Below are 27,569 nucleotides of genomic sequence, written 5' to 3'. Positions count from 1 at the left end.
CAAACAAGACCTGAAAACATAAAATTCCTAGAAAAAAACATAGGAGAAAGGCTCTCTGACATTGGTCTAGGCAATGATTTTTTGTATAGGACACCAAAGCACGAATCAACAAGTGGGACTACATCAAACTGAAAAGTTTTGCACAGCAAAAGAAACAATCAACAGAATGAAGAGGCAACCTACATAATGGGAGACAATATTTGCTTATCAGATAAAAGATTAATATCCAAAATATGAAACTCATACAACTCAGCAGCAAAAAGACAAAAAATCCAATTAAAAATAGAGGAACTAAATAGATATATTTTCTTCTTTTTAAAGATTTTATTTATTCATGAGAGACATAGAGAGAGAGGAAGAGACATAGGCAGAGGGAGAAGCAGTTTCCCTATGGGGAACCCAATGCCGAACTCGATCCCAGTAGCCCGGGATCATGCCCTGAGCTGAAAGCAGACTCTCAACCACTGAGCCACCCAGGTGTCCCTAGATATATTTTCAAAGAATACATACGCATGGCCAACAGGTACACGAAAAGATGATCAATATCACTAATCATCAGAGAAATGCAAATAAAAACACAACACAATCACCTTACACTTGTTAGAATAGCTACTTATCAAAAAGACAAGAGGTAAGTGTTGGCAAGGACGTGGAGAAAAAGGATCCCCAGTGCACTGTTGGTGGGAATATAAATGGGCATAGCCACTATAAATGACAGTATGGAGGTTCCTAAAAAAAAAAAAAATCAAAAGTACAAGTACCACATGACCCAGCAATTTCAGTTTGGGATATAAATGCAAAGGAAATGAAATCACTATCTTGAAGAGATATCTGCACTCTCATGTTTACTGTAGCATTATTCACAATAGCCAAGATATGGAAACATCCTAAATATCCGTTGACAGATGAATGGGTAAAGAAAATGTCATAGACACACAGGAATATTATTCATCAACGAGAAAGAAGGAAATCCTGCCATTTTGCAACAACATGGGTAGATTTTTGTGCTAAATGACACAAGAGAGAAAAAAGACAAATACTGCATGATCTCACTTATCTGTGGAGTCTTAAAAAGAAAAGGCCAAACTCAGAAAGAGAATAGAATTGCGGTTGCCAGGGGCTAGGAGAGAGCGGACGGGGAAATGTTGATCAAAGGGCACACTCTCAGTTATTAGATGAGTAAGTTCTGGGTATCTAATGTACAGCATGGTGACTACAGCTAACAATACTGTATTACAGACTTCTTAAAGTTTATACATTATACTATACTTAAGTGTGGCAACCATCTGTCACCGTATAATGGTATAATGTTATTACAATATCATTGACTATATTCCTTATGCTGTGCCTTTTATTCCCATGACTTATTCATTCCATAACTGGAAGCCTGCACCTCCCACTCTCCTTCACCCATTTTATCCATCTCCCTTCCCTCTGGCAACCATCACTTTGTTTTCTATATTTATAGTCCTAATTATGCTTTTTGTTTGTTTTTTGTTTTTTTAGATTCCACATGAATGAAATATTATGTTATTAGTTTTTCTCAGTCTGACTGATTTCACTTAGCATGATACCCTCTAGGTCCATCCATGTTGTTACAAATGGCATGATCTCATCCTTTTTATGGCTTTGTGATATTCCATTGGATTATATATATCAAATCTTCCTTATCCTTTTGTCTATTGATGGACACTTAGATTGCTTCCACATCTTGGCTACTGTAAATAATGTTGCAATAAATATAACGGTGCATATATCTTTTTAAATTACTGTTTTCATTTTCGTTGGGTAAATACTCAGTAGTGGAATTTTGGATATACTTGAAAGTTGCTAAGAGTAGATCTTAAACATTCTCACACATACACAACAAAAATTTGTAATTAGGTGGTGAATTTATTAACTAACCTTACTGTGCTAATCATTTTGCAATATATAGGTGTATTAAATCATGTTGTACAACTTACATTTACACAATTTTATGTCAAATATATCTCAATAAATTTGGAAAAAAAAGAGTAAAAGGGAAATACAATGTGGGATCCTGGAATAGAAAAAGGACCCTAGTGGGTCAACTGGTGAAATTTGAGTAAGATCTGTCATTTGGTTAATAACATTTTATCAGTTAATTTCCTGGTGTTAATAATTATATATGGTTATATAAGATGTTAACATTTAGAGAAGTCGAGTGAAGGGTATATGGGCATTATTCTGTTTTTGAGATTTTTAGTCAGCCTGAAATTATATCAAAATTAAAATAAAAAAAATACCTATGCTTGGGCCCCACTCCTCATGGATTGTGATTCTAACCATTCTGGGGTAGAGTCCAGGCATCAGCAATGTTTAAAATTTCTCTGAGTGATTTTAATGTGCAACTAGTGTTAAGAACTATGGCTCTTATTTAGTGGTTCTCAAAATGTAGTCCCAGGACCAGCAGCAACGGTACCACCTAGGAACTTACTAGAGACAAAAAATCTCTGGCCTGACTCCAAACCTACTGAGTCAAAAACTGTTGGCAGCCCATTCATTTTAACAAGCTCTCCAGGTGATTTGATGCATGTGTAAGTTTTAAAACCAGTGCTCTAACACAACTTACTGTAATGATGGGACAAGCCGACATGAACTAATCAACTATATGTTCACAAAGTTATTTAAATCAACTACCACTGCAATAATCAATAGCTAATAGCCAAGACACTCAAACTCTTAATACATAATCATAGATAAAATTAAATCTACTCTACATGGTCATTGATTCAACATTTATTTGAGCATCTACTATGTGGCACACTGTTCTAGGTGCTGGGTATACAATAGTGAGTAATAAGACACTATTCCTATCCAAAGGAATGTTAGCCAAGGGAGTCTTTTCAAAGGAGGTTAAGTTTTTTTTTATTTTTTTAAAATTTATTTATGATAGTCAAAGAGGAGAGGCAGAGACATAGTCAGAGGGAGAAGCAGGCTCCATGCACCGGGAGCCCGACGTGGGATTCGATCCCGGGTCTCCAGGATCGCGCCCTGGGCCAAAGGCAGTCGCCAAACCGCTGCGCCACCCAGGGATCCCAAAGGAGGTTAAGTTTTAAAGGAGAAACAGGAATTAAACCAGGCTTCTTCAACTTCTTGGGCGAAGAAAAGTGGAAGGAATGAGCAGAAAGAAAATAGTGGTTCAAACCATGACTGTGGAATTAAGGTTGAGAATTAAGGGATGGATTAAAGAAAAGAGATGCTTAATTAGTAAGAAAGAGAGGGAAGAATCTAGGGATCTCCCTAGTTTCTCGTGTGAGGCACCTAAATGGGTGTTACTATCATTCATCCATTCAATACAGAGCAAGGAATTTGGATCATCATTTCATTTGCTTGTCAAATTCTCTGCAAAAACTGTTCTGCTTACTACCATGCCTCACAATAACAACAGAACACACAAAAAAGTAGATTAGAACTTTTTTTTAATAAGCTAGCAATAAACTGAATTGTCCTGTACACTTTATCCTTTGTCATCACTGAATTCTATCACCACACAGTTACGGAAACAAACAAACAAAAAAATCACCTAGGGCAAATAGACAATGATTCTCTATTGTATGCAGAATAACCCACAGATTATTAAATATTCTTATGACTACTTTGTACTCCAGGAAATGTCTGAAGATTAGATTACAAGAAATACAAAGTGTACATTTGCAATGATAGAACTCCTTGTGACATTTTCAGGAATGATGTGTATGGCACTGATAAGCCTACTGAGGATAAAGGTTTATGTCAATAGAAAGCTGAAACTCTCACAAGTCATATTTTTTAAAAAAGATTTCATTTATTTAGTTGAGAGAGAACAAGTTGGGTGAGGGGCAAAGGGAGAGGCAGACTCCCTGCTGAGCAGGAGGCCTGACTCCAGGCTCGATCCCAGGACCCCGGGATCATGACCTGAGCTGAAGGAAAATGCCCAACCAAGTGAACTACCCAGGTGCCCTTCCCACAAGTCATCTTAACATTTAGTTTTCTTCTACTTCTATGCCAGGATTAGGTTATTTCAAAATAAGGATTGAGAGAAAACCATCAAATCAACAAAAACCATGAAAAAGGTCAAAGTCAAAGAAAAGGAAACTAAGTTTTGTATGCAGGTTTTCTCTGAGGAAAAAAGGAACTGAACTCCCTGAAAGTTTTCCACTGGTATGACTTACTAAGTTACAATACTGACTCACATGAAGTTTGAAAATAATATATTCAATTTTGTTTCCATAGTTTGTTCATTTCATGGTAAATAATCAACAGGTAGCAGCACATATTCTTACACAGTTTCTGATCTGTGCAAAAGATGGGTTCCTAAGAAGTTGTGTATAAAATCACTTCGGGACTCCTTTATCTTAGTTTTTGATTGCTCTATAATAAACAATGGCTTCTAAAGTTTCTCCTCAGCCTCTATAAGCTAATAACCAATACTTAAATGCATCACAGAGAAGCTATCCCATAAAAAACCTTTTTATTTTGTGAATAACCCCCACTCCTGATGCATTTCATCTGTTTCAGATACACCTGAATATGTGCATATTAAGTTAAGGCAGGGATGTGTCCTGCACTACATCTTTGTTACTACAAAAAATCTGGAATGTGTGTGTGTGTGTGTGTGTGTGTGTGTGAATTCAGGTAACTTTATTATTTTTTTACATATTTTTTAATAGGAGTTCAATTTGCCAACATATACCATAACACCCAGTGCTCATCCCATCAAGTGCCCCCCTCAGTGCCCAACACCCAATCCATTTACAATTGCACCCAAAAGCATAAGATACCTAGGAATAAACCTAACCAAACAGGTAAAGGATCTATACCCTAAAAACTACAGAACACTTCTGAAAGAAATTGAGGAAGACACAAAGAGATGGAAAAATATTCCATGCTCATGGATTGGAAGAATTAATATTGTGAAAATGTCAATGTTACCCAGGGCAATTTACACGTTTAATGCAATCCCTATCAAAATACCATGGACTTTCTTCAGAGAGTTAGAACAAATTATTTTAAGATTTGTGTGGAATCAGAAAAGACCCCGAATAGCCAGGGGAATTTTAAAAAAGAAAACCATATCTGGGGGCATCACAATGCCAGATTTCAGGTTGTACTACAAAGCTGTGATCAAGACAGTGTGGTACTGGCACAAAAACAGACACATAGATCAATGGAACAGAACAGAGAATCCAGAAGTGGACCCTCAACTTCATGGTCAACTAATATTCAACAAAGGAGGAAAGACTATCCACTGGAAAAAAGACAGTCTCTTCAATAAATGGTGCTGGGAAAATTGGACATCCACATGCAGAAGAATGAAAATAGACCACTCTCTTGCACCACACACAAAGATAACCTCAAAATGGATAAAAGATCTAAATGTGAGACAAGATTCCATCAAAATCCTAGAGGAGAACACAGGCAACACCCTTTTTGAACTCGGCCACAGTAACTTCTTGCAAGATACATCCACGAAGGCAAAAGAAACAAAAGCAAAAATGAACTATTGGGACTTCATCAAGATAAGAAGCTTTTGTACACCAAAGGATACAGTCAACAAAACTAAAAGACAACCTACAGAATGGGAGAAGATATTTGCAAATGACCTATCAGATAAAGGACTAGTATCCCAGATCTATAAAGAACTTATTAAACTCAATACCAAAGAAACAAACAATCCAATCATGAAATGGGCAAAAGACGTGAACAGAAATCTCACAGAGGAAGACATAGACATGGCCAACAAGCACATGAGAAAATGCTCTGCATCAGTTGCCATCAGGGAAATGCAAATCAAAACCACAATGAGATACCGCCTCACACCAGTGAGAATGTGGAAAATTAACAAGGCAGGAAACCACAAATGTTGGAGAGGATGTGGAAAGGGGAACCCTCTGGCACTGCTGGTGGGAATGGGAACTGGTGCAGCCACTCCGGAAAACTGTGTGGAGGTTCCTCAAAGAGTTAAAAATAGATTTGCCCTATGACCCAGCAATTGCACTGCTGGGGATTTACCCCAAAGATACAGATGCAGTGAAATGCCGGGACACCTGCACCCCAATGTTCATAGCAGCAATGTCCACAATAGCCAAACTGTGGAAGGAGCCTTGGTGTCCATCGAAAGATGAATGGATAAAGAAGATGTCGTCTATGTATACAATGGAATATTACTCAGCCATTAGAAACGACAAATACCCACCATTTGCTTCAATGTATATGGAACTGGAGGGTATTGTGCTGAGTGAAATAAGTCAATTGGAGAAGGACAAACATTATATGGTCTCATTCATTTGGGGAATATAAAAAATAGTGAAAGGGAGTAAAGGGGAAAGGAGAAAAAAATGAGTGTGAAATATCAGAAAGGGAGACAGAACATGAGAGACTCCTAACTCTGGGAAACGAACAAGGGTGATGGAATGTGTTTAATGAATGAAAGGAACAAACAACAAAAAGCAGGAGTACTCTGCCGGGCATATGATCTACAATGGATCATTTGTGGGGACTCACTGCCCCTCATTGTGATGCTTACTTGCTGATTGCACATGTTCTTCCAAAGGTGGTTCATCTGCTCCCTGAACAGAAGCATATCCAGATGATGCGGTCTCACTGCGATTATCCTCTTCATGAGAAGAGGCACTATTTGATGTCTCATTGGAAACAGGGACTTGTAAAGACACTGATCCATCTTCAACATCCACCTTGGGAAAGCATTTGAACAAATTAAAAGATTCTCAGAGTACATGTTTTTCCCTGACATATCATTACAAAGTATCTTCATAGGTAACTTATTAGAGCTATGCTTCTTAATCTTTTAAACCTATCATTTCTTCTGATGATCACAAAAATCTCTTGCTGGTCCCAGCCAGCGCAATTGGGAGTAACTAGTTCCAAGATGTGGTGAAAGATGTTACAGGCAGATTGCCTTCACATCTGATGTTCATCTGGGTGATCCCAGCACTTCATAATAGAATGCCTGCTACAGGGTAGGCACTCAAAATAAACAAAAAACCCCAAAAACATTCACTCTGATTCAAGTTCACCTCCAGAAGTTTTCAAAAGGCAGTTGCTGGCAAAATTCAAATAAAGTCTGAAACTTAGTTAATAGTAACAACCCAATGTCAGTTTCTTTCTTTTGACAAACATACCACAGCAATGCAAAATGTTAACAATAGTAAAAAAAACTATGTGGGAACTCTCTATATTGTGTTTGCCATTTTTCTGTAAGTCTAAAATTATTAAGAAACAAAACATTTAACAAGAACTACATCCTATGCGGTCTCCTAGCGTATTTGAGAATCAGTATCATCTATGTATCTCCTGAAATCAGGAAGATTTTGTTGAGCTTGACTTTCTGTTGTTGGTGTGATGTAAAATAGGTTAAGTTTTACATCATTTACCAAATATAATTTAATATTTATTATACTGATTCAAAATACAGATGCTCATCTAACTACAAGTTTGATTGCTGTGCAATAGTAAGAGCAAAAATGCAAGGGGTATCAGAAATCAGTTGGTAATTTATATGGTTGTTACTGACCAAATAATAAAAGGAAAGAAGGAGGAAAATGGAGGTGTGATCCAACATGGCACCTTACTGTCATTATGATATAAATAGGTCCAATTTTTGATATAAGTCACAAGTCTAGCATATTACATAGCTAAAAATTAAGGATGCTATTTTCCTGAAGGCCCAAGTACATAAATAACTTGTTCCTTCATATAAATGGTTTAGCAATGTTTACCTCAATTCCCAAAGCTTTGAGTATGTCACATTTGCACATGGGGCAAGTCCTGTGTTCTAACAGCCATGGGTCAACACATGTCTTATGGAAAATATGGCTAATGAAAAAAAAAAGCACATAACTTGGTTATCAGTTGTGAAATAGCAACAACACTTGACCTAATATACTAACAGGTTATTCTATATTTTTATTTAGTTTTTTAACAGATGTCTTTTTTCTTTTAAACACACTATTACAGCATAAACACTATGAAGGAGCCACAGAAACAAGATCTGGAAATTTCATAATATAGCATTTTTAAATATAAAAACCTCATTACCTTAGCTTCAAAAAAAAAAAAAACTATTTTCAACACTTATTGCTTCAAAAATGGCTAAGATGTTACCTGACCTAAGACTTTGTTCGGTATTTCAGATCTCTATTATCTTGTCATTCCCTAACTATAAAAATAGCACAGTTAGTCATTCTCAATAATATAGTACACCAAAGTACAAAGTACAAGATAATACTGATAATTTAGGCCACGTGGTAAGTTCTAAGAACATCACTATTTAATTGTTAAAGAGCATTAAGAACTTCCAGGAGAGGGATAATATAAAACTAAAGAATGAAGACTTCCAAATAGGTGCCCATTGAGTTGATTTTTTTTTCACTCAATAGGACTGTTAAAATGATTTTAAATTAATTAATCCAGTAAAAAATATATATTTAAACTATGGTGCTGACTAGGTTCTCAGTTTTATATGGAACTAGTTTCCAAATTGTACCAGATTTTAGAAACTTTATATAATTAGCCTTATGCCAAAGCATTCAACTGTATTTAAATGAAAATAAACCCTTTCTTTACATCAATTTGGAAACATTCAATATAGTTTCCCTCAATACAATCATTGCAATAAGCCAGATATTCTTATTAATGGTATAAAATAAAATCAAACTTACTTGCAGGTTAAGATGCGCACCAAATCATTTGGTTTATATAGTTCAATACACACAGCACAACTATCTCCATCAGGGCCAATCTCCTATGAACAAATAGTTATTATTACTCTGATGGATAAGAAAAGATACATTAAACCACAGAGCAAGATCAGAATATGTATGTACTTAAATTGCATAGATTCTTTCAATAAGCAACGTAAAATTATTTAGACTTAACTGAAGTCTTTAAAAAAAAAAAAAAGTTCAAACTTATAGAAACAGAGCAGAAAAGTGGTTGCCAGAGGCTGGAGGATGGGAGAAACAGGGAGTAGGTGGTAAAAGTGTACAGACTTTCGGCTATAATATGAATAAGGTCTGAGGATCTAATGTAAAACATTGTGACTGTAGTTGATAATGCTCTTATACAGCTGAAATTCGAATATAATTTAGACTTAAAAAAGGTAAAAGAATAAAGTCAACCAAAAGAGGAACAGTACAAAGAGGAGCAGGTAGCGTTTCTTTAAATGAGGTTTGTATAAGTTCTATAGCTATGTTTTCTCATTTAAGAAAAATTAGGGTATAATTCACAAGCAGTGAAATTCACTGTTTTTAGTATACAGTTTCACAAGTGTGAACAAATATGCACTCAGTCCTCACCACAGTCAAGATATAGGATAGTTCTATTACCCCAACAAATTCCTCTATACCCCTTTGTAGTTAATCCCTACTCTCACCCCCACCCTCTGGCAACCACTGATCTGTTTTCAGTTCCTATACTTTTTGTTTCTCCCCAATGTCATATAAATGGAGTTATGTATTATATTGCCTTTGAATTTGGCTTCTTTCACTTAACATAATACATTTAACACTCATCTATGTTACGTGTATCAATAGGGTCTCTCTGCCCAAAACACATCCTTTTTTATTGCTAAATACTATTCCATGATGTGGATGTGCCATAGTTTGTGCATCCATCCACCATTTGAAGGACATTTGGGTTCTTTACAATTTTTGCTGATTATGAGTAAAGCTGCAATGAAAAATTATGTACAAGTTTTTCTGTGAACATAGTTTTTCCTGTAGGTTAACTATCTAGTTGAGATTGCTGGGTTCTTTGGAAAGTGTTATTTTTGACTTCATAAGAACTGCCAAATTGCTTTCAAAACTGGCTATACATTACATTCTCACCAGCCAAATGCATAACAATTCCAGTTGTTCCACATGTGGCCAACTCTTGGGTACTGTCAGTTGTATTAGTTTTAGCAATTTTAGAATGTGCTGTGGTATCTCATTGTGGTTTTAATTTGCATTTCCCTAATGACTAATGACGTTGAGCATCTTTTTATCTGCTTTTATTTGCCATCCATATATTTTCTTTGGTAAATGCCTGTTTGGCCCCCTTTTCACTATGCTGTTTGTTTACTTACTTACTACTGAGCTTTGAGAGTTCTTTATATATTCTAGATATCATCCCTTATCAGATATGTGATTTGCAAATATTTTTTCCCAGTCTGTGGGTTGTCTTTTCATTCTCTTAACCATGTTAAAGAACAAAAATTCTTAATTTTGACAAAGTCAAATTTCTATTGTTTTCTTTAGTAGGCTTGTTTCTGTTGTCACATCTAAGTAATCTTTGCCTAACCCAAGTTGTGATGATATTTTTTTTTTCTCCAAAGGTTTCTTCTAAGGATTTCATAGCTCTAGGTTTTATATTTAGGTCTGTGATATATTTTAACTTAAATTTTACAGACAGTATGAAGTGCTGTTTGAGGTTCATGTTTTTTGCATAAGGATACCCAAACATTGTATATGGAGAGTCAATAATTGACTACCCCTTTTTCATTTAATTGCCTGCGTGCCTTTGTCAAAAATCAATTGATCATATATGTGCGGGTCTATTTCTGGACTCTTTTCTGTCCCATTGATCTAAAGTTCTAGCCTTTCTCCAATACCACACTATACTGGCTACTATATTTTTTAAATAATTCTGCAAATTAGGCAAGTTGATTCATCCAAATTCGTTCTTCACTATAAAAATTGTTTTGGTTATTCTAGTTCTTTTGATTTTCCATATAAACTTAGCATCAACCTGTCAATAAATACAAAAGATCTCACTAGGATTTTGATTGGAACTGCACTGAATCTATGGATTAGTTGGGGGGGGATTTGGCATCTTGATAACAGTGACTCTTCTGACCCATGAACATGGCATATCCCTCCACTTATCTAGGTTTTCGTTTGATTTCTTTCATTAGTGTTTTGCAATTTTCAGGAAACAGATCATGTACATATTTTGCAAGATTTATACCTAAGTATTTCATGGTTCTAGTGCTATTATAAATGGGAGTTTTTATTTCAATATTTTCTGTAGCTCTTTTTTGATACATGCTTTACACACCAAAGGTAGTTTTTAACTGTCCTAAATCTACAAACAGATGTTTAAGTAAAGTTGCAATAAGGCATTAGTTTCCTGTTTTTGCTGTAAAAAAATGACCATAACTTAGTGGCTTAAAATAACACAAATTCATTCTTTTGTTGTTCTAGAAATCAGAAGTCTAAAAGTCAATGTGTTGGCAGTTCCTTCTGTAAGCTTCAGGGAAGCTTTTCCCTTTTCCTTGCCTTTTCTAGCTTCTGGAGGCTGTCTGTATTCCTTGGCTCATGGCTCCTTTCTTGCATCATTATAATATCTTACTTCCATTGCCACATATTCTACTGCACTGCAGTCAAATCTCCCTTTTTCTTCTTCTAACAACAATCACATGCGATTATATTTAGGACCCACCTGGATAATCCAGGATAATCTCCACACCTCAAAATCCTTAACTTAATTTCATCTGCAAGGTCCTTTCTGCCATATAAGGTAATATTTACAGGTTCTAGGGATTAAAACCTAGATATCTATGGGGGCCAATGGTCATTTTTCAGTCTACCTCCAGCATCAAATAGATAAAAAAAAGTCGTAAGAATTATAAATTCTAATGAAAAGCATACTTTGGAAGAAAATTCAGTTCCAATGATAATTTAGTAGCATTGCTTTAAAACAAACAGCATTTAAAAGTCATAAATGCACCTTGTCTCCTTGTTTCAGTGTACGTAGTTGAAGCCTTCCAATAGCTTTTTTAGCATCTGCCTTTAATTGTCTCTGTAATATAAATAGCAGGTATTAGAAAAAAACTATTTTTAAAAGGAATAGGATGAAAAAGTTAGAGAGGATTAATAAATATTTATTAGGTACAAGTCAATGTATATATGAATTTTTAAAGATCTAATTTAACCATAATGAATGTCCCATTTATCTGCTATAAGGCAGAATTTTTAAATTAACTAAAATTTTTCACTTATGTTTCCCTACAACCTTAAATATTAAATAGTACCTTTGGGCTATAATAACAAAGCTACTATCCCAAATAGATTCAGATGCTATGAATTTTCCATGCAATTTTCCTATTTTCAACCTTTGAGAATCTTAAAATGCATCTTTCCTCATTTCTTTTTTGAATTGTATCTTGTTTGGTAGAAAATCCACAGGATTTGGATTCAAATGGACCTAGTTTTGAAATCTGTGTTTGCCACTTACTAAATAAATAATCCTGGACAGGTAATTAAATTGTTGAACTTATTTATTTACCTATAAATTGGGGATAATACCAATCCATACAGTGTTATTTTGCATTAGTGCAGAAAAACTGCTGTTTATAACTACTACTGCCTTTTAAGGAGGGTAGATTCTGAAAGTAGTAAGCGTTTCTTATTTCACTGAACATGTATTTACATCAGTCTGGATATGAAAATGCAAGCCTAAGGCTCATTTTGTAAATAAGGACTAAAATATGCATAATTGGATCAGAAGTTTAGTTGGGGGATTCAAGATGGGGGCGTAGGAAGATTCTGAACTCACCTCCTACCACAGACACAACAAATTAGTTGTACAACATATAGAATAATTTCCGCTGAAAAAGAGCTGAAAACTGGATAAACAGAGCCTCCACAACAAAGGATAAAAAAAACCCACCATCAAAATGGGTGACAGAGGCAGAGACATAGTCTTACCAAAAAAAAATAAAATAAAACAAAACCCACCCCAGACACAGCAATCCACAATGGAGAGGGATCTCAAAAATATGTAACTTTCCCCTAAGAAACAAGGGTTTTGTGCTTCACATCAGGCACCCCTTCCCCTATATCTTGCATAGGCAAGATAAGCCCCAAAAATGCTTGGCTTTGAAAACCAACTAGGATTAGTTCCAGAATTTTAAGAAGAGAATCTCCTCTCAAAAGGCTCATGTACTGATTCAATCACCATCAGGCCCGGTGTAAAAGATACCAGTATGAAGTGTCTGCCAGAGGCCCAGAAACTTGTTGGGACTCTATCAGGGGACAGAAACATAGACAAGTGCCATTTTTGATAATTCATTATAAGTCGTTGATGCTGGTACTGGCAGTGACAATTTCGAACTCTTTCTCTAGCCTGTTGGTGCTAGAAGGTACACCTCACTGGGGGCTCACCCACCCCCAGAGCTATTGCCCCACCAAAGCAGGCAGTAATGCACAGTTCACAGAGGGGTCATCCTTTGAGGGGCTGGTGCAGGTGTGGCCCAAGGTCATAGCACTTCTGAGCTCTATGGGACATCTCTTACACAAGGCTGTTCCTTCGAGGTTTGCAGAGGGAACTGATTTACCTAATACATAGAAATAAATGCAGAGCTTCAGGCAAAATGAGAGGACTATGTTCCAAATGAAAGAACAAGGTCCAGAAACCCCAAGGAATTGCAAATAAGAGGAACCCAAAGAGATCCACGCCAAGAAACACTATAATTCAAATGGTAAAAGTTAAACAGACAATCTTAAGAGCACCAAGAGAAAAACAGTTTGCTACTTACAGGGGAAATCCTGTAAGTCTACCAGGAAATTTTTTTACCAGAAACTTTCAAGCCAGACAGGAGTGGTATGACATATTTAAGTGCTGGAAGTAAAAAAAATTTCCAAACAAGAATTCTCTATCCAGCAATGTCATCATTCAGAATTGAAGGGGAGATTAAAGAGTTTTCCAGATAAGTAAAAAACTGAACACATTCATGACCATTAATTCAGCCTTCTAAGAAATGGAAAATTTGCAAAAATAAAAACTGCACTGGTAAAGGTAAATATATAGTAAAGATAGTAGATTAATCACTTATAAAGAAAGTGCAAGATTAATTAATAGCCATTAGTAGTAAATTTAACTAAAACTATATAGTACTATAATAATTACTACAATTATTAATAAGTAGTAAGTAAATAATTATTATAGTCAATTATTTAAGGGCTGCATAAAACAGAACAATATAAAATGTGATATTAAAGATAAAATGTGGGTGGGACAAAAATGTTTTGGAATGTGTTCAAATTTAAGCTCTTATCAATTTGAAATCAATCATTACATACATATTATATGTAAGCATCATGGTAACCACAAGGCAAAAACTTTAGTAAATACACAAAATAAGAAAGAAATATAAACGTAACACTAAAGAAATCCATTGAACCACAAAGGAAGGGATGCCTGGGTGGTTCAGGCAGTTGAGCATCTGCCTTTCAGCTCACGATGTGATCCCTGGTCCAGGGATTGAGTCCTGCATTGGGCTCCCTGGAGGGAGCCTGCTTCTCCCTCTGCCTATGTCTTTTCCTCTGTGTGTCTCTCATGAATGAATAAATAAAATCTTAAAAAAAAACACAAAGGAAGAGAAAGAGAAGAAAGGAAGAGAAGAAACTACCAAAAACTCCAGAAAACAAGTAACAAAATGGCAGTAAGTACACACCTATCAATAATTACTTTAAATGAGAAGATGTGGTATATATATATATATATATATATACACAATGGAATATTATTCAGCCATTAGGAACAACAAATACCCACCATTTGCTTCAACGTAGATAGAACTGGAGGGTATTATGCTGAGTGAAGTAAGTCAATCAGAGAAGGACAAACATTATATGGTTTCATTCATTCAGGGAATATAAAAAATAGTGAAAGGGATTAAAGGGGAAAGGAGAGAAAATGAGTGGGAAATATCAGAGAGGGTGACAGAAAATGAGAGACACCAAACTCTGGGAAACGAACAAGGGTTAGTGGAAGGGAATGTGGGTGGGGAGATGGGGTGACTGTGTGATGGGCACTGAGGGGGGCACTTGATGGGATGAGCACTGGGTGTTATACTATATGTTGGTAAATCGAACTCCTATAAAAAAATACAAAGAAACAAACACATAAATAAATAAATAAAATAAAAATTACTTTAAATGTAAATGGACTAGATTCTCCAAATCAAAAGGCACAGAGTGAGTGAATGGATCAAAAAAGACCCAACGTTATGCTGCCTACAAGAGATTTTGAAAGTAAAGACACAGAGGCTGAAAGTGAAGGGATAAACATATTCTATGTAAATGGAAACAAAAATAAAGATGGTATAGCTATACTCATATCAGATGAAAACAAAGATTGTAATAAAGGACAAAGAAAGGCATTACATAATGATAAAGGAGTCAATCCAGCTAGAAGATAAAACATTTACAAATATATATGTACCCATATACATATATGGGTGAGGAGCACCAGCACATATAAAGCAAATATTAACAGACCTGAAGGGAGAAATTGACAGCAATAAAATAATAGTAGGGGACTTTAACATTCCATTTACATCAAGATAAATCATCCAGACAGAAAATCAGTAAGGAAACATCAGCCTTAAACAACACATTAGATCATATGGGGTTGATAGATATATATATAGAACATCCCATCCAAATGCAGAATACACATTCTTCTCAAGTGCATATAAAATAGTCTCCAGGATAGATTACATGTTACAGCACAAAAAAAGTCTTAAATTCAAGAAGACTGAAATCACATCAAGCATCTTTTCCAACCATGAGGGTATAAAAACTAGAAATCAAAGAAAAGTGTAAAAAGACACAAAAAATGTAGAAATGTAACATGCTACTGAACAACCAATGAGTCACTGACAAAAAAAAAGAAATAAAAAAAATACCTAGAGACAAATGAAAATAGAAATACAACATACAAAAACCTGTGTGATGCAACAAAAGCTGTTCTAAGGAAATTCATAGTAATATAGGCCTGCCTCAAAAAACAAGAAAAACCTCAAATAAACAATATGACTTTACATCTTAAAGAAATAATAAAGATACAGTGGAAATAAATGAAACAGAGACTAAAAAGATAGAAAAGATCAATAAAATGGAAAGCTAGTTCTCTGAAAAGATACACAAATTTGATAAACATTTAGCTACACTAACCAAGAAAAAAGAGGGCTCAAGTAAACAAAATCAGAAATGAAAGAGAATTTACAACTGATACCACACAAATACAAATATCATAAGAAACTACTACAATTATATGCTAACAAGTTGGACAACCTAGAAGAAATGAGTAAATTCCAAGTAACACACCACCTTCCAAGTATGATTATTAAGAAATAGAATATCTGAATAGACCAATTTCTACTAAGGAGATTAAATCAGTAATGAAAAACCTCCCAACAGATCCCTGGGTGGCGCAGCGGTTTGGCGCCTGCCTTTGGCCCAGGGCGCGATCCTGGAGACCCGGGATCGAATCCCACGTCAGGCTCCCGGTGCATGGAGCCTGCTTCTCCCTCGGCCTGTGTCTCTGCCTCTCTCTCTCTCTCTGTGACTATCATAAATAAAAAAAAAAAAAAAAAAAAAAAAAAAGAAAAACCTCCCAACAAACCAAAGCCCAGGACCAGATGGTTTCACTGGTGAATTCAATCAAACATCCAAAGGATATTTAACACCTGTGCTTCTCAAACTCTTCCAATTATTGAAGAGGAAGGAACATTTCCAAACTCATTTGATAAGGCCAGCATTACCCTGATACCAAAGCCAGGCAAGGACACCACACAGAAAATTATAGGCCAATATCTCTGATAAACACAGATGCAAAACTCCTCAACAAAATATTAGCAAACTGAATTCAATAATACATTAAAAGGATCATGAAGCACAATCAAGTAGGACTTATTTCAGGGGTACAAGGATGGCTCAATATCTGCAAATCAATCAACCCAATATACCACACTAATAAAATGAAGGATAGGGGCACCTGGGTGGCTCAGTCAGTTAAGATCTGCCTTTGGCCCAGGTCATGATTTTGGGGTACTAGGATCAAGCTCCATATTGGGCTCCCTGCTCAGTGGGGAGTCTGTTTCTCCCTCTCCCTCTGTCTGGCCCTCCCCTCCACCTGTGCTCTCTCAACTAAATAAATAAAATCTTTAAAAAATAAAATAAAGGATAAAAATCCTATTATTATCCAGTGGATGCAGAAAAAGTACTGACAAAATTCAACTTCTATTTATGATAAAAACTCTCCACAAAGTGGGTATAGAAGGAATGTACCTCAATATAATAAAGGTCATTTATGACAAACACAGAGCTAACATCATATTTAATGGTGAAAAAAACAAAAACTTTTCTTCTAAAATCAGGAACAAGGCAAGGATGCCCACTCCTGTCACTTTTATTCAACATAGTATTGGATGTCCTAGCCACAGCAATAAGGTAAGAAAATGGAATAAGATGCATCCAAATAGGAAAGGAAGAAGTAAAACCATAGATGACATGATTCTGTCTATATAAAACTCTGAAGTTTCCATCAAAAACTGTTATAATAAATGAATTCAATAAAGTTGTAAAATACAAAATCAATATACAGAGATCTGTTATATTAATAATGAACTATCATAAAGAGAAATTAAGAAAGCAATCCCATTTACAATTACATCAATAATAATAAAATAGCTATGAATAAACTTAACCAAGCAGGTGAAAAACTTGTACACTGAAAACTGTAAGATGAAAGAAGTTGAATAAGACACAAATAAAAGGAAAGATATCTCATGCTCATGGATTGGAAGAATTAATATTGCTAAAATGATCATACTATCCAAAGCAATCTACAGATTCCATGTAATCCCTACCAAAATTCCAATGGCATTTTTCACAGAACTAGAATAATTCTACAGTTTGTATGGAACCACAAAAGGTCCCAAACAGCCAGGGCAATCCCGAGACAGAACAACAAACCTGGAGGTATCATGCTCCAAGATTTAAAACTATATTACAAAGCTGTATAGTAATTAAAACAGTATGGTATTGGCATAATGACAGACACAGATCAATAGAACAGAATTTAGAGTTTAGAAACAAATCCACACGTATACAGACAAATTATGACAAAGGAGCCAAGAATATACAATGGAGAAAGGACGGTCTCTTCAATAAATGGTGCTAGGAAAATTCGACAACCATATGCAAAAGAATAAAAACTAGACCATTATCTTACACCATACACAGAAATTAAAATAGATTAAACATTTGAATGTAAGACCTGAAACTGTAAAATTCCTAGAAGAAAACATAGGCAGTAAACTACTTGACATGGGTCTTAGTGACATTTTTGTGGATCTGATTCCAAAGGCAAGGAAAACAAAAGCAAAAATAAACCAATGGGACTACATCAAACTACAAAGCTTCTGCACAGCAAAGGAAACTACCATGAAAATGAAAAGGCAACCTACTCAATGGGAGAAGATATTTGCAAATCACATATCCAATAAGGAGTTAATAGCCAAAATAAAGAAAAAAAACTCTTACAATTCCACAATAAAAAACTCAAACAATCCAATTTAATAAGGGGCCAGAGGGTCTAAATAGACATTTTTCCAAAGAAGACATAAAGATGGCCAATAGGCACATGAAAAGACATTCAACATCACTAATTATTAGGAAAATGCAAATCAAAGCACAATGAAATACCACCTCACACCTCTTAGAATAGCTATTACCAAAAAGACAAGAAATAACAAATGTTGGATAGGACGTGGGAATGTAAGTTGGTACAGCCACTAGAAAAACAGTATGGAGGTTCCTCAAAAAATTAAAAATAGGGGCACGTGGATGGCTCAGTCAGTTGAGCACCTAACTCTTGGTTTTGGCTCAGGTCAGGATCTCAGGACTGTGAGATTGAGCTCTGTGTCAGACTCCACTTAGCTCATGGTCTGCTTGAGATTTTCTCTTTACCTCTCATTCTGCCCTCCCCTCTCTAAAATAAAATAAATAAAATCTTTTTTAAAAAATTAAGAATAGATCTATCATATGATCTAGCTGTTCCATTTCTGGGTCTTTCTGAAAAGAATACAAAATCATTAATTCAAAAAGATACATGCATCCCTATCTTCATTGCCACCTTATTTACAATAGCCAACATATGGAAACAATCTAAATGTCTATCAGTAGATGAATGGATAAAGAATAAGTGGTACACACAGACACATATAGACATAGAGGAATACTATTCATCCATAAAGAATGAAATCTTGCCACTTGTGATAACATGGATGGACCTTGAGAACATTATGCTAAGTGAAATAAGTTAGGCAGAGAAAGACAAATACCCTAAGAGCTCACTCAGATATGGAATCTAAAAAAAAGCAAACAAAATAATATAAAAACAAACTAATCGATACAAAGAACACACTTATGGTCATCAGAGTAGAAGGGGTTAGGCAAGATGGGTAAAGGGGGTCAAGTGAATGGTGATGGACGGTAACTAGACTTTCGTTAGTGATCATTTTGCAGTGCATACAGATGTCAAATTGTGTTATGCACCTAAAAATCAATGTTATATACCAATTTTGCCTCAATAATAATACAAGAAGTGACTTTGGGGTTTAGGAGGAAATCTAAGAGGTTAGGGAAAGGTGAGAAAGAATCAATAAAGGACGGTCTCTCTTTGTGAGGGAACTGGCCAAATGGAAAAAAATCCCAGGTGGTGAGATATTGTTAATTTAAAATTATCTGTAATGCTGCAAATAAATCCTCCCTTCCCTTTCAGTAAAATCTATCACACACACACACACACACACACACACACACACACACAAATGCCACAAGTGAATATAATATATGTGTAAATTGAAGAAAAGGCTAGCTTTCACACTTGGACATGGGTGCTGTTTGGCATAGAGACACAGGATGTGCAGCATGGCAAAATGATAAGCCAACCTCCTATTTGGTACTGTAATATGAACTTAGAGAAAATTCAGCAAACTCTAGGCACTCAGAACCAGAGGTTATTGTGAATATGTACCTCCATCCCCAGCAGGGAAACCTCCAGCTGATGTGAAGAACATGTGAAAATTAGAGATAATGTAAGTAAAGTATCCAGCATAATATCTGTCATATAGCAGATATTCAATAAAATGTTTATTAAATCAAAATATAAACTACTATTCATCAATAAGCATAACAAGTCCTTGTAACATGTTTATACACATCTGTAACAAATATATTTTGGAAGGAAATAATCAATGAGTATAGGTATATGAGAAAATTCCTTAATGTCCAAACCTGCCTCCTACCTAAGATACCATTTTGTGAAAAGTACTTGGCTTAATGCCATGGAGATTACTAATCAAACCATTTCTTTGCTGTCCCAGGAGCAGCAGAAATTTTTTAGATTGTTACCAGACTAGCAGATATAGATTAATAGAAACAGTTTTAATAGGAAGGCCTAGCTAGTCCTTTGAAGAAGAGATGCTAATTGAGACCCTTCCACTCCCACTTTGGGACTTAATTGTGAGTTAACTCAAAAGGGCAATTCGATGGTACTTTATTTTACGCACACATATTTTCTGTTACTTACATCATAAGTAAATAACAGAGGAACAGTGAAAGGAAGTACATTTAGGACTTAAGAGTTGGAAGAACTCTTAGAAATCACCTAGAGAAAGAAAGAAAGAAAGAAAGAAAGAAAGAAAGAAAGAAAGAAAGAAAGAAAGAAAGAAAGAAAGAAAGAAAGAAAGAAAGAAAAGAAAGAAAGAAAAGAAAAGAAAGAAAGAAAGAAAGAAAGAAAGAAAGAAAGAAAGGAAACGAAACCACCTAGCCAGATATCTAAACTGATGATAAGAAAACTGATGCCTACAGTAGAAGAGGGCCTTGCTCAAAATCTCGGAGTTGGCTAGCTCTAAATGTAATTTCCAAGTCTATGCTTATGAGAATAGTACTCACATTAAGATCAATGCAAAAAAAAAAAAAAAAGCCGGAAGGATATAAAACTACAGGGCAAAATCCAAGATGCCAGAAGATCCCAGCAAGGGATTTGAATTTGAAGGATCTCTAAAAGACTTGCATCATAGTATAAAGCAATGTTTAACGAAGCAGCTTTGGAATTAAAAAAAAAGTCCTTTAATAGGAAATTCAGGTATTTCCAATAATTCCTACTGAGCTTTTATAAAGGAAAGCATATTCTTTTTTAAAAAATATTTTATTTATTTATTCATGAGAGACAGAGAGAGAGAAAGGCAGAAACATAGGCAGAGGCTATGTTTCTATAGAGAAGCAGGCTCCATGCAGGAAGCCCCATGTGGGAGTCGATCCTGGAACTCTGGGATCATACCCTGAGCCAAAGGCAGGCACTCAACCCCTGAGCCACCTAGGTGTCCCAAAGCCATATTCTTTAAACATGGATGAAAGACCCATGATTTTGGTAAGAAGTACAAACTATGTTGTTAGAGCTTGAATGAAGGTCTCTCACAATACTGCCATTAGTACTCAAAATCACAATGACAGCAAGAGTTTCCAAGGTGCATTCATTCCTCTAAAAACTGAAATATGAGAACAACATGAAGATTAAGCAGTTTATATTAAATACATATGTTTGGATATGTTACTTAAATCAAACTTATGGATGCCCAAATATGCCTCCACATTTAAAGATAATGTGTCCCAAAGCAAAGTGTAATTGGTGTTTAACTCCTTAAAAACAACTTCAAGCATTTATCTAGTTTGTTACACAAATTACACTGGACACACAAATTACACTGGACACTTCTTCGATGCCTTTCCACCATTTCAGAATTCCCTCCTACCTTATAAATTCCAATAGCACATTGTTTCTACCTCTTTTATAAAGATTTTACTTGAGAAGGAGAGAGACCACAAGTGGGGGGAGGGGCAGAGGGAGAGGAATAAGCAGATGACCCACTGAGCAGGGAGCCTGATGCAGGGTCCTGGGATCATGACCTGAGCTGAAGGCAGACACTTAACCCACTGAGCCACCCAGGTGCCACTGCACTTCTTATCATATTCTGTTACTGTACTATTCATGTGTCTTTCTCTCCTACTGCAAGTAACTGGAGGACTGGGCCTTAACCATTTTTTAAAATTTTCCATAGAGCCTAGTAGTTCCTCAAAAAATAGCTTCTGAATTTAGAAATTAAAACAATTTCATGATTTTCTCATCAAAGTCACAGTTGTACTCATTAAAAGCCTCTACTCCACTAAATTTGGGGAAAGAAAGGTTTAGGGAACAGGTATCGGCCCTCCACCGTGGTCAGGTTCAACCCTAAGCTTTTTTACACGTGTCATCTTGTTTAATCATTAACAACCTTATGGAATAGGTATTTTAATATCTAAGTTTTGTAGACAAGAAAAGGTTCAGAAGCTTGACTAAAGTCCAGGCAGCTGGTTAGTTGCAGAGCTGTGATTCAATTCAAGCTCAGGTTCTATCTGGCTTTAAAAGCCCAGGATCTCTACACTATAGTACACTGCCTCCATTGTGTAATAGCAGAGAAGCATTTAAAAGGCTTCACATTCTTTGTGAAGAAGATAAATGAAAGAAATAAGAAAAAAACCAAAAACCTCAAAGTCAGCTATTATCCAATCTTCAAATACTTCCTAAATTCGCTACTTACTGTGATTTGGGGAACTCTTTTAAGCAACTCTTCATACCAACAGACTCTCCCTGCCTCCTCTCCAATCCAAAAAGATACCTGGTATAAGAATATTTGGCAACAGAATTGAAGACTAATTCAAAAAAGCTTGGTTGTCAGCCAGCTTTTTTAACAGAAGCTTAATGTCATTAATCTATTCAAAAGCTGTGATCATTCTAGTCACTGAAAAATCTCGGCTATATAGTTTTCTTAGTTCTGAGCAAGACTTTATTTCGGCTGAAAATGAAAAGTCAAGCCAATTCTTAATATTATATGACAATGTTCAATTTGTAAATTATAAATTCAAAGAAAGGTATTCTACCTAGTTTATTGGTGTATTTACATCTAAGTACGCAAAATAAATGTTCCAGGCTGGTGATTTGTCAGCCTGGTTTTTGGTCCCAAGGCATTCATTCAGCTTTGAAACCCACATGAATAACACTAGGCAGGGAGTCAAACCTAATTACTTGATTGGGGGGGCAGGGTGTGCAAAAGAAAGAAAGGAGCGTGGATATAAGCAAACCCAGATTTTCTGGCTTTAACACATCTCTTCTTTTAAAATTTTTTCTTCTTTTTCAATTTTTTTTAAAAATTTGACTCAATTTATAGAACAGAATCAAGAATTATGGTAACAAGATTCTTTTCCTCGGATCTATTCTTGTTGTGAACAAAATCAATGTCTAAGTCATGTGGCTGTTCAGATATATGAAAGCTGAAAGAAATCTCTTTTTTTTCAATAAAAACCTATGCATAATATTTTAATGAAGCATTCCTAAAGGAAAGAGGAGGTACAGGCTATAAAAAAAGTTCCCCCTAAGTCTAAGGACCTACAGAGAGGGGAATAAATAGGAGTACAGACTTCCTGCCTGAAGGTGATCACTGTGAATGGTGTGAGGAAATGCATACTAGAAGGAAGAGCTTGAGGGAAGGGGGAATTTGACCCTGTAGATAAGTTATGACTCAGATTATTGTGTTTTTCAAAAAAGACAATCAAAACCTTTAGAATTAGTGATGTAAATATAAGATTAGAATAAGCAAATATAAAAAAAATCGTGAGACCCATTATAAGAGCTTCCTTTTGTTCAATGAGAGTCAGAGAAAGACTATAAAAACTAGGTCCTACTGGGAGAGTAATTTGTTTGATCTGCCCTTCTTATCTAAGAGCCAAAATAATGGTTTTGTAAAAGGCTCTTAGAAGTCTCAAATTTGGGCAGGAACAGATACATACATACAAATATACCCACCACAAGTATATATGGACAGTGGTATGGTATGCAGACACCTGATAAGTCTTCCAGTTAATTTCATGTACTATGGGAGAAAACCTAACATAACCAGAAACATTTCAAGTATTTTTAGTCATGCTTTAAATTCAAGGACAGGGCGCCTGGGTGGCTCTGTCAGTTAAGCATCTGCCTTCGGCCCACATCATGATCCTGGGGTCCTGGGATGGAGCACTGCATAGGGCTCCCTGCTCAGCAGGGAGTCTGCTTTTTCCTCTCCCTCTGCCTGCCACTACCCCTACTTGTGCTCTGTCAAATAAATCTTTTTAAAAAAAGCTCAAGGACAAATTTTAAGATATTAATGTAGCTTAGTTCTTTCTCATGTGAGACTGCAAAGCAATGCTATCTCTTTGGTAGCAAACTACAAAGACACATGTGGCATATCTTTGCCCAGGGAACCAGTTTGAGTCTTAGGGTCTGAGGCTCAGATGGGTCAATATGTAATCCTGCTAGCAACTGGCCATACTTCCTGAAACTTAGGACCCCAACAATGAAAATAGGTACATATCATCAGGCTTTACTGTAGTACCAAGCAACCATGACAAGCTGGTACAGCATGGTCTACCGCTCCAGGTGTATGTAACAAAATAATCAAAAACTAACATAAAGAACACTTTGTGGGCCATATTCCCAGGGTTGACCAAAGGCCAGTCACAGTTCCCTTGGAGACTAGAAAGGAGTAAGCAACTAGATCAACTGTGCTATCTTTCTTCACAACCCATCTCCTAGCTCTCTTTTCTTTTTTAAAGTAGGTTCCACACCCAGCATGGAGCCCAACATGGGGCTTGAACTCATGACATGTGAGATCAAGATCTGAGCTGAGATCGAGTTGGACCCTTAACCAACTGAGCCACCTGGGTGCCTCCCACCCCCCATCTCTTGATCAAGGTCTTTTTTAACAACAAAGAGTCATAGTTATTTGGACTTCTGCAGCTAGTACAGCATTTATATACATAAGGGGCAGTCAGAGCAACATAAGAATACCTAATACTTGCATAAGCCAATGAAGGGTGCACATAGGCTTCTTTCAATCTGTAAGACCATTTCAAACATCTTTATATTGATATATCAGTGTAATTATGTTTACTCCCTTATTCCAGGACTACTTGAACTTTGTGATAAACATGTATAGAGCCATTTAATATGGTAATGGAACTAAATCTAATTCTTCCTTGGGCCAATCACTCTCCATTGGTATCATATGCTTTGGAGGTTTTAGTTCAGTTTCAGTTTTGACTATCACATGATTTATTTATATAAGGAGGTTGAATTTTGCCAACAATACTAGTATTATACCATATCACAATATGATTATGATAGTTTGGTTACAAAATAAATCAAGGAAGTATCACAAAAGTGTTTATGAAAACTTCCTAGAATTTTTTTGCCCACATACTAGATATTATTACAGACAAGTGTTATTACCAGTGAGGATGACTCTTGTCTTTTCTGGATTCCATGTTAGTTGAGGGCAAAACCAATCATTTGGCTCAATTTACACTATTAAACAGTCATAGATTCCCATTGACTGTGGTATAGGAAGGCCATCTCCCTTCCATGAGGAATATATGGGTATCATTCAATATTGTTCCTACTAGCTTGTCTTATTTTGGTCCATCTCTTTGCCCAAGATAAGTTAGAGATCAGCAATGTAAATTACAATTTCACTCAAAAACTTTCCACAAGTTTGGGGATCTTCATGTGTCTCAAAGATGCTCTCCCTGAGCTTCCATAGTGAAAAATGGAAGGCCATTATCCCATGGGTACTTGGGCCTCCGTTTGTAGTAAAATAGTTAACAGACCCTGTTGTGTCAAATATATGCTCTTTGGGCAGCCCTGGTAGCTCAGCGGTTTAGCACGCCGTCAGCCCGGGGTGTGATCCTAGAGACCCAGGATCAAGTCCCATGTTGGGCTCCCTGCATGGAGCCTGCTTCTCCCTCTGCCTGTGTCTCTGCCTCTCTCTCTCTCTCTCTCTCTCTCTCTCTCTCTCTGTGTGTGTGTGTGTGTGTGTGTACCTCTCATGAATAAATAAATAAAATCTTAAAAAAACACAAATATATGCTCTTTCCCAATGGTGAGTGCTAACACTCTCTAGCATTATGCATTGGGTCTGTGTGCCCATATTATCAAGGCTTTATCATCTTTCCAAATGGATTCCCATTTTCCCCCCTCCTGCCAGATGATTCCTTCCAATGTGTCTATTTCAAAGAGTAAATTCTTTCCTTCTGAAAGTCACTCCTCCTTAAAAGTTAATTCAGCTTCTTCCATTATACCTAGGTCAGCTTCCATTTCACCTAGAGCCCTCTTTTATTTCACTAGCTAATGTTCAATCCAACACATGCCTTGTTGCCACTGAATATTAACTGCTTAAGTACAGTTAGGATATATGGCCTATAACCCCAAATTCTGGGTGTCTCATGCCAGAGTCAAGTGTATAGTGGTCACGGCCAAATTCACTAGTTTGAGCACACCATAACATTTTCCATAATTTTCCTTGTCTCAGGTTAGGGTTGTTCCCAGTGTGGACACAAATCCACCATGAAATGCCTAATATGTCATTTTCATTTACAACCCTTTGACATTTTTCATTTGTTTAAAAGATTTCCATGCACAGGAATAGGGATGATATGTGTTCTCACACATCATTCTATGACATACAGACATGTGGCCACTATGTGATGCCCATTATATTTGGGCATCGTGGTCATCAAAATTCATGGCTACACATTTGTCAGTTTGCCTGACATTCTATCCTATGCATTATAGTAATTCAGAGGGAAGACATGTCTGAATATTCTAATGAATTCCTAATATTCTAATGAAGGTAAGTTTCCATAACTCAGTTTCATTACTATTTCTACCTGTGAAATGAGAATAATGCAGTTAAGTATTTAGTGGTAGTTATATATAACCATTAAGCTCTACCTTTTAATAATAAATAAGAAGTCAGGAAAATTGAGTAACATGTAAATGACATCGTGATACCCTCAAATATTAATAAGGAAAAGGGATTACCAGTCATATATTTAATACTTTAGTCACTGAAGGATACACAGATATAGCCCAATAAGTAGTGAAAGAAGCCCTTTCCAAAGCCTTCTCTAAAAGGCGAGTTTTCATGCTAATTTTCCTTTTTTAAAGATTTTATCTATTTATTTATTTGGGAGAGAAAGAGAGCAAGCACATGAGCAGAGGGGAGGGATGGGGGAAAGAGAACGAGAATCTTATGCAGACTCTGTGCTGAGCATGGAGGCCAACTCAGGGCTCGATCCCATGACTCTGTAATCATGACCTGAGCAGAAATCAAGAGTTGGATGCTTAACTGAGAGCTACCCAGGCACCCTGTGATGCTATTCTTGACCATTTTTACACAAGTTAATGTTCATAAAATATATTATAAACTATGAAAATTACTTGAATGATGAGACCAGAATTATATATTCAATGGAATTTATGTGACACCAGCCAGTTCTTTATAAACTGTATTACTTTCTGATGGGGTTTAATGCCATGTTAACAGATTTATTATAGTACCTGGAATACAGAAATACATACTGAACCATGAACATATGCAAACCAAACACTCTTGTTATTGTATCCATAACCTTTAAGTCATACTGGATACCAATTTTTCTCCAACATCAGAGATAAAAACAGTGCAATATATAAATGTCAAATATTAACATACTGTGAAACTACTGAATGGCTTGGCATAAGAATTTTAAACATCCTTTTGACTACAGTTAGTAACAGGCTGAACCTGCCACCAATGGGATAACTGGCTTCTCTGAGAGGAACAGAAGTCAATTAACTTTAAACATTGAGATAAT

General features: G+C 36.0%; 1 protein-coding gene across 3 annotated transcripts in view; it reads right to left on the bottom strand.

The window, feature by feature from the left end:
• The window catches only part of RNF128 (ring finger protein 128), a 117,177-nt gene that overhangs the window by 4,439 nt on the left and 85,169 nt on the right, over window positions 1-27,569 (bottom strand). For 2 of the 3 annotated variants that reach the window (XM_025431533.3, XM_025431532.3), the window contains exons 3-6: window positions 11,734-11,805; window positions 8,685-8,767; window positions 7,743-7,839; window positions 6,530-6,698 (exon numbers count right to left, since the gene is read on the bottom strand). In XM_025431533.3, coding sequence (XP_025287318.1) covers window positions 6,530-6,698; window positions 7,743-7,839; window positions 8,685-8,767; window positions 11,734-11,805 — 421 coding nt within the window. The remainder of the gene's footprint in view (window positions 1-6,529; window positions 6,699-7,742; window positions 7,840-8,684; window positions 8,768-11,733; window positions 11,806-27,569) is intronic. The other variant, XM_035711985.2, reaches the window with a different exon arrangement.

This window comes from Canis lupus, chromosome X (genome assembly GCF_003254725.2).
Source record: "Canis lupus dingo isolate Sandy chromosome X, ASM325472v2, whole genome shotgun sequence".
Lineage (NCBI taxonomy): Eukaryota > Metazoa > Chordata > Mammalia > Carnivora > Canidae > Canis > Canis lupus.
The sequence above is the reverse complement of the archived record's forward strand: the minus strand, read 5'-3'. Positions and strand labels throughout refer to the sequence as shown.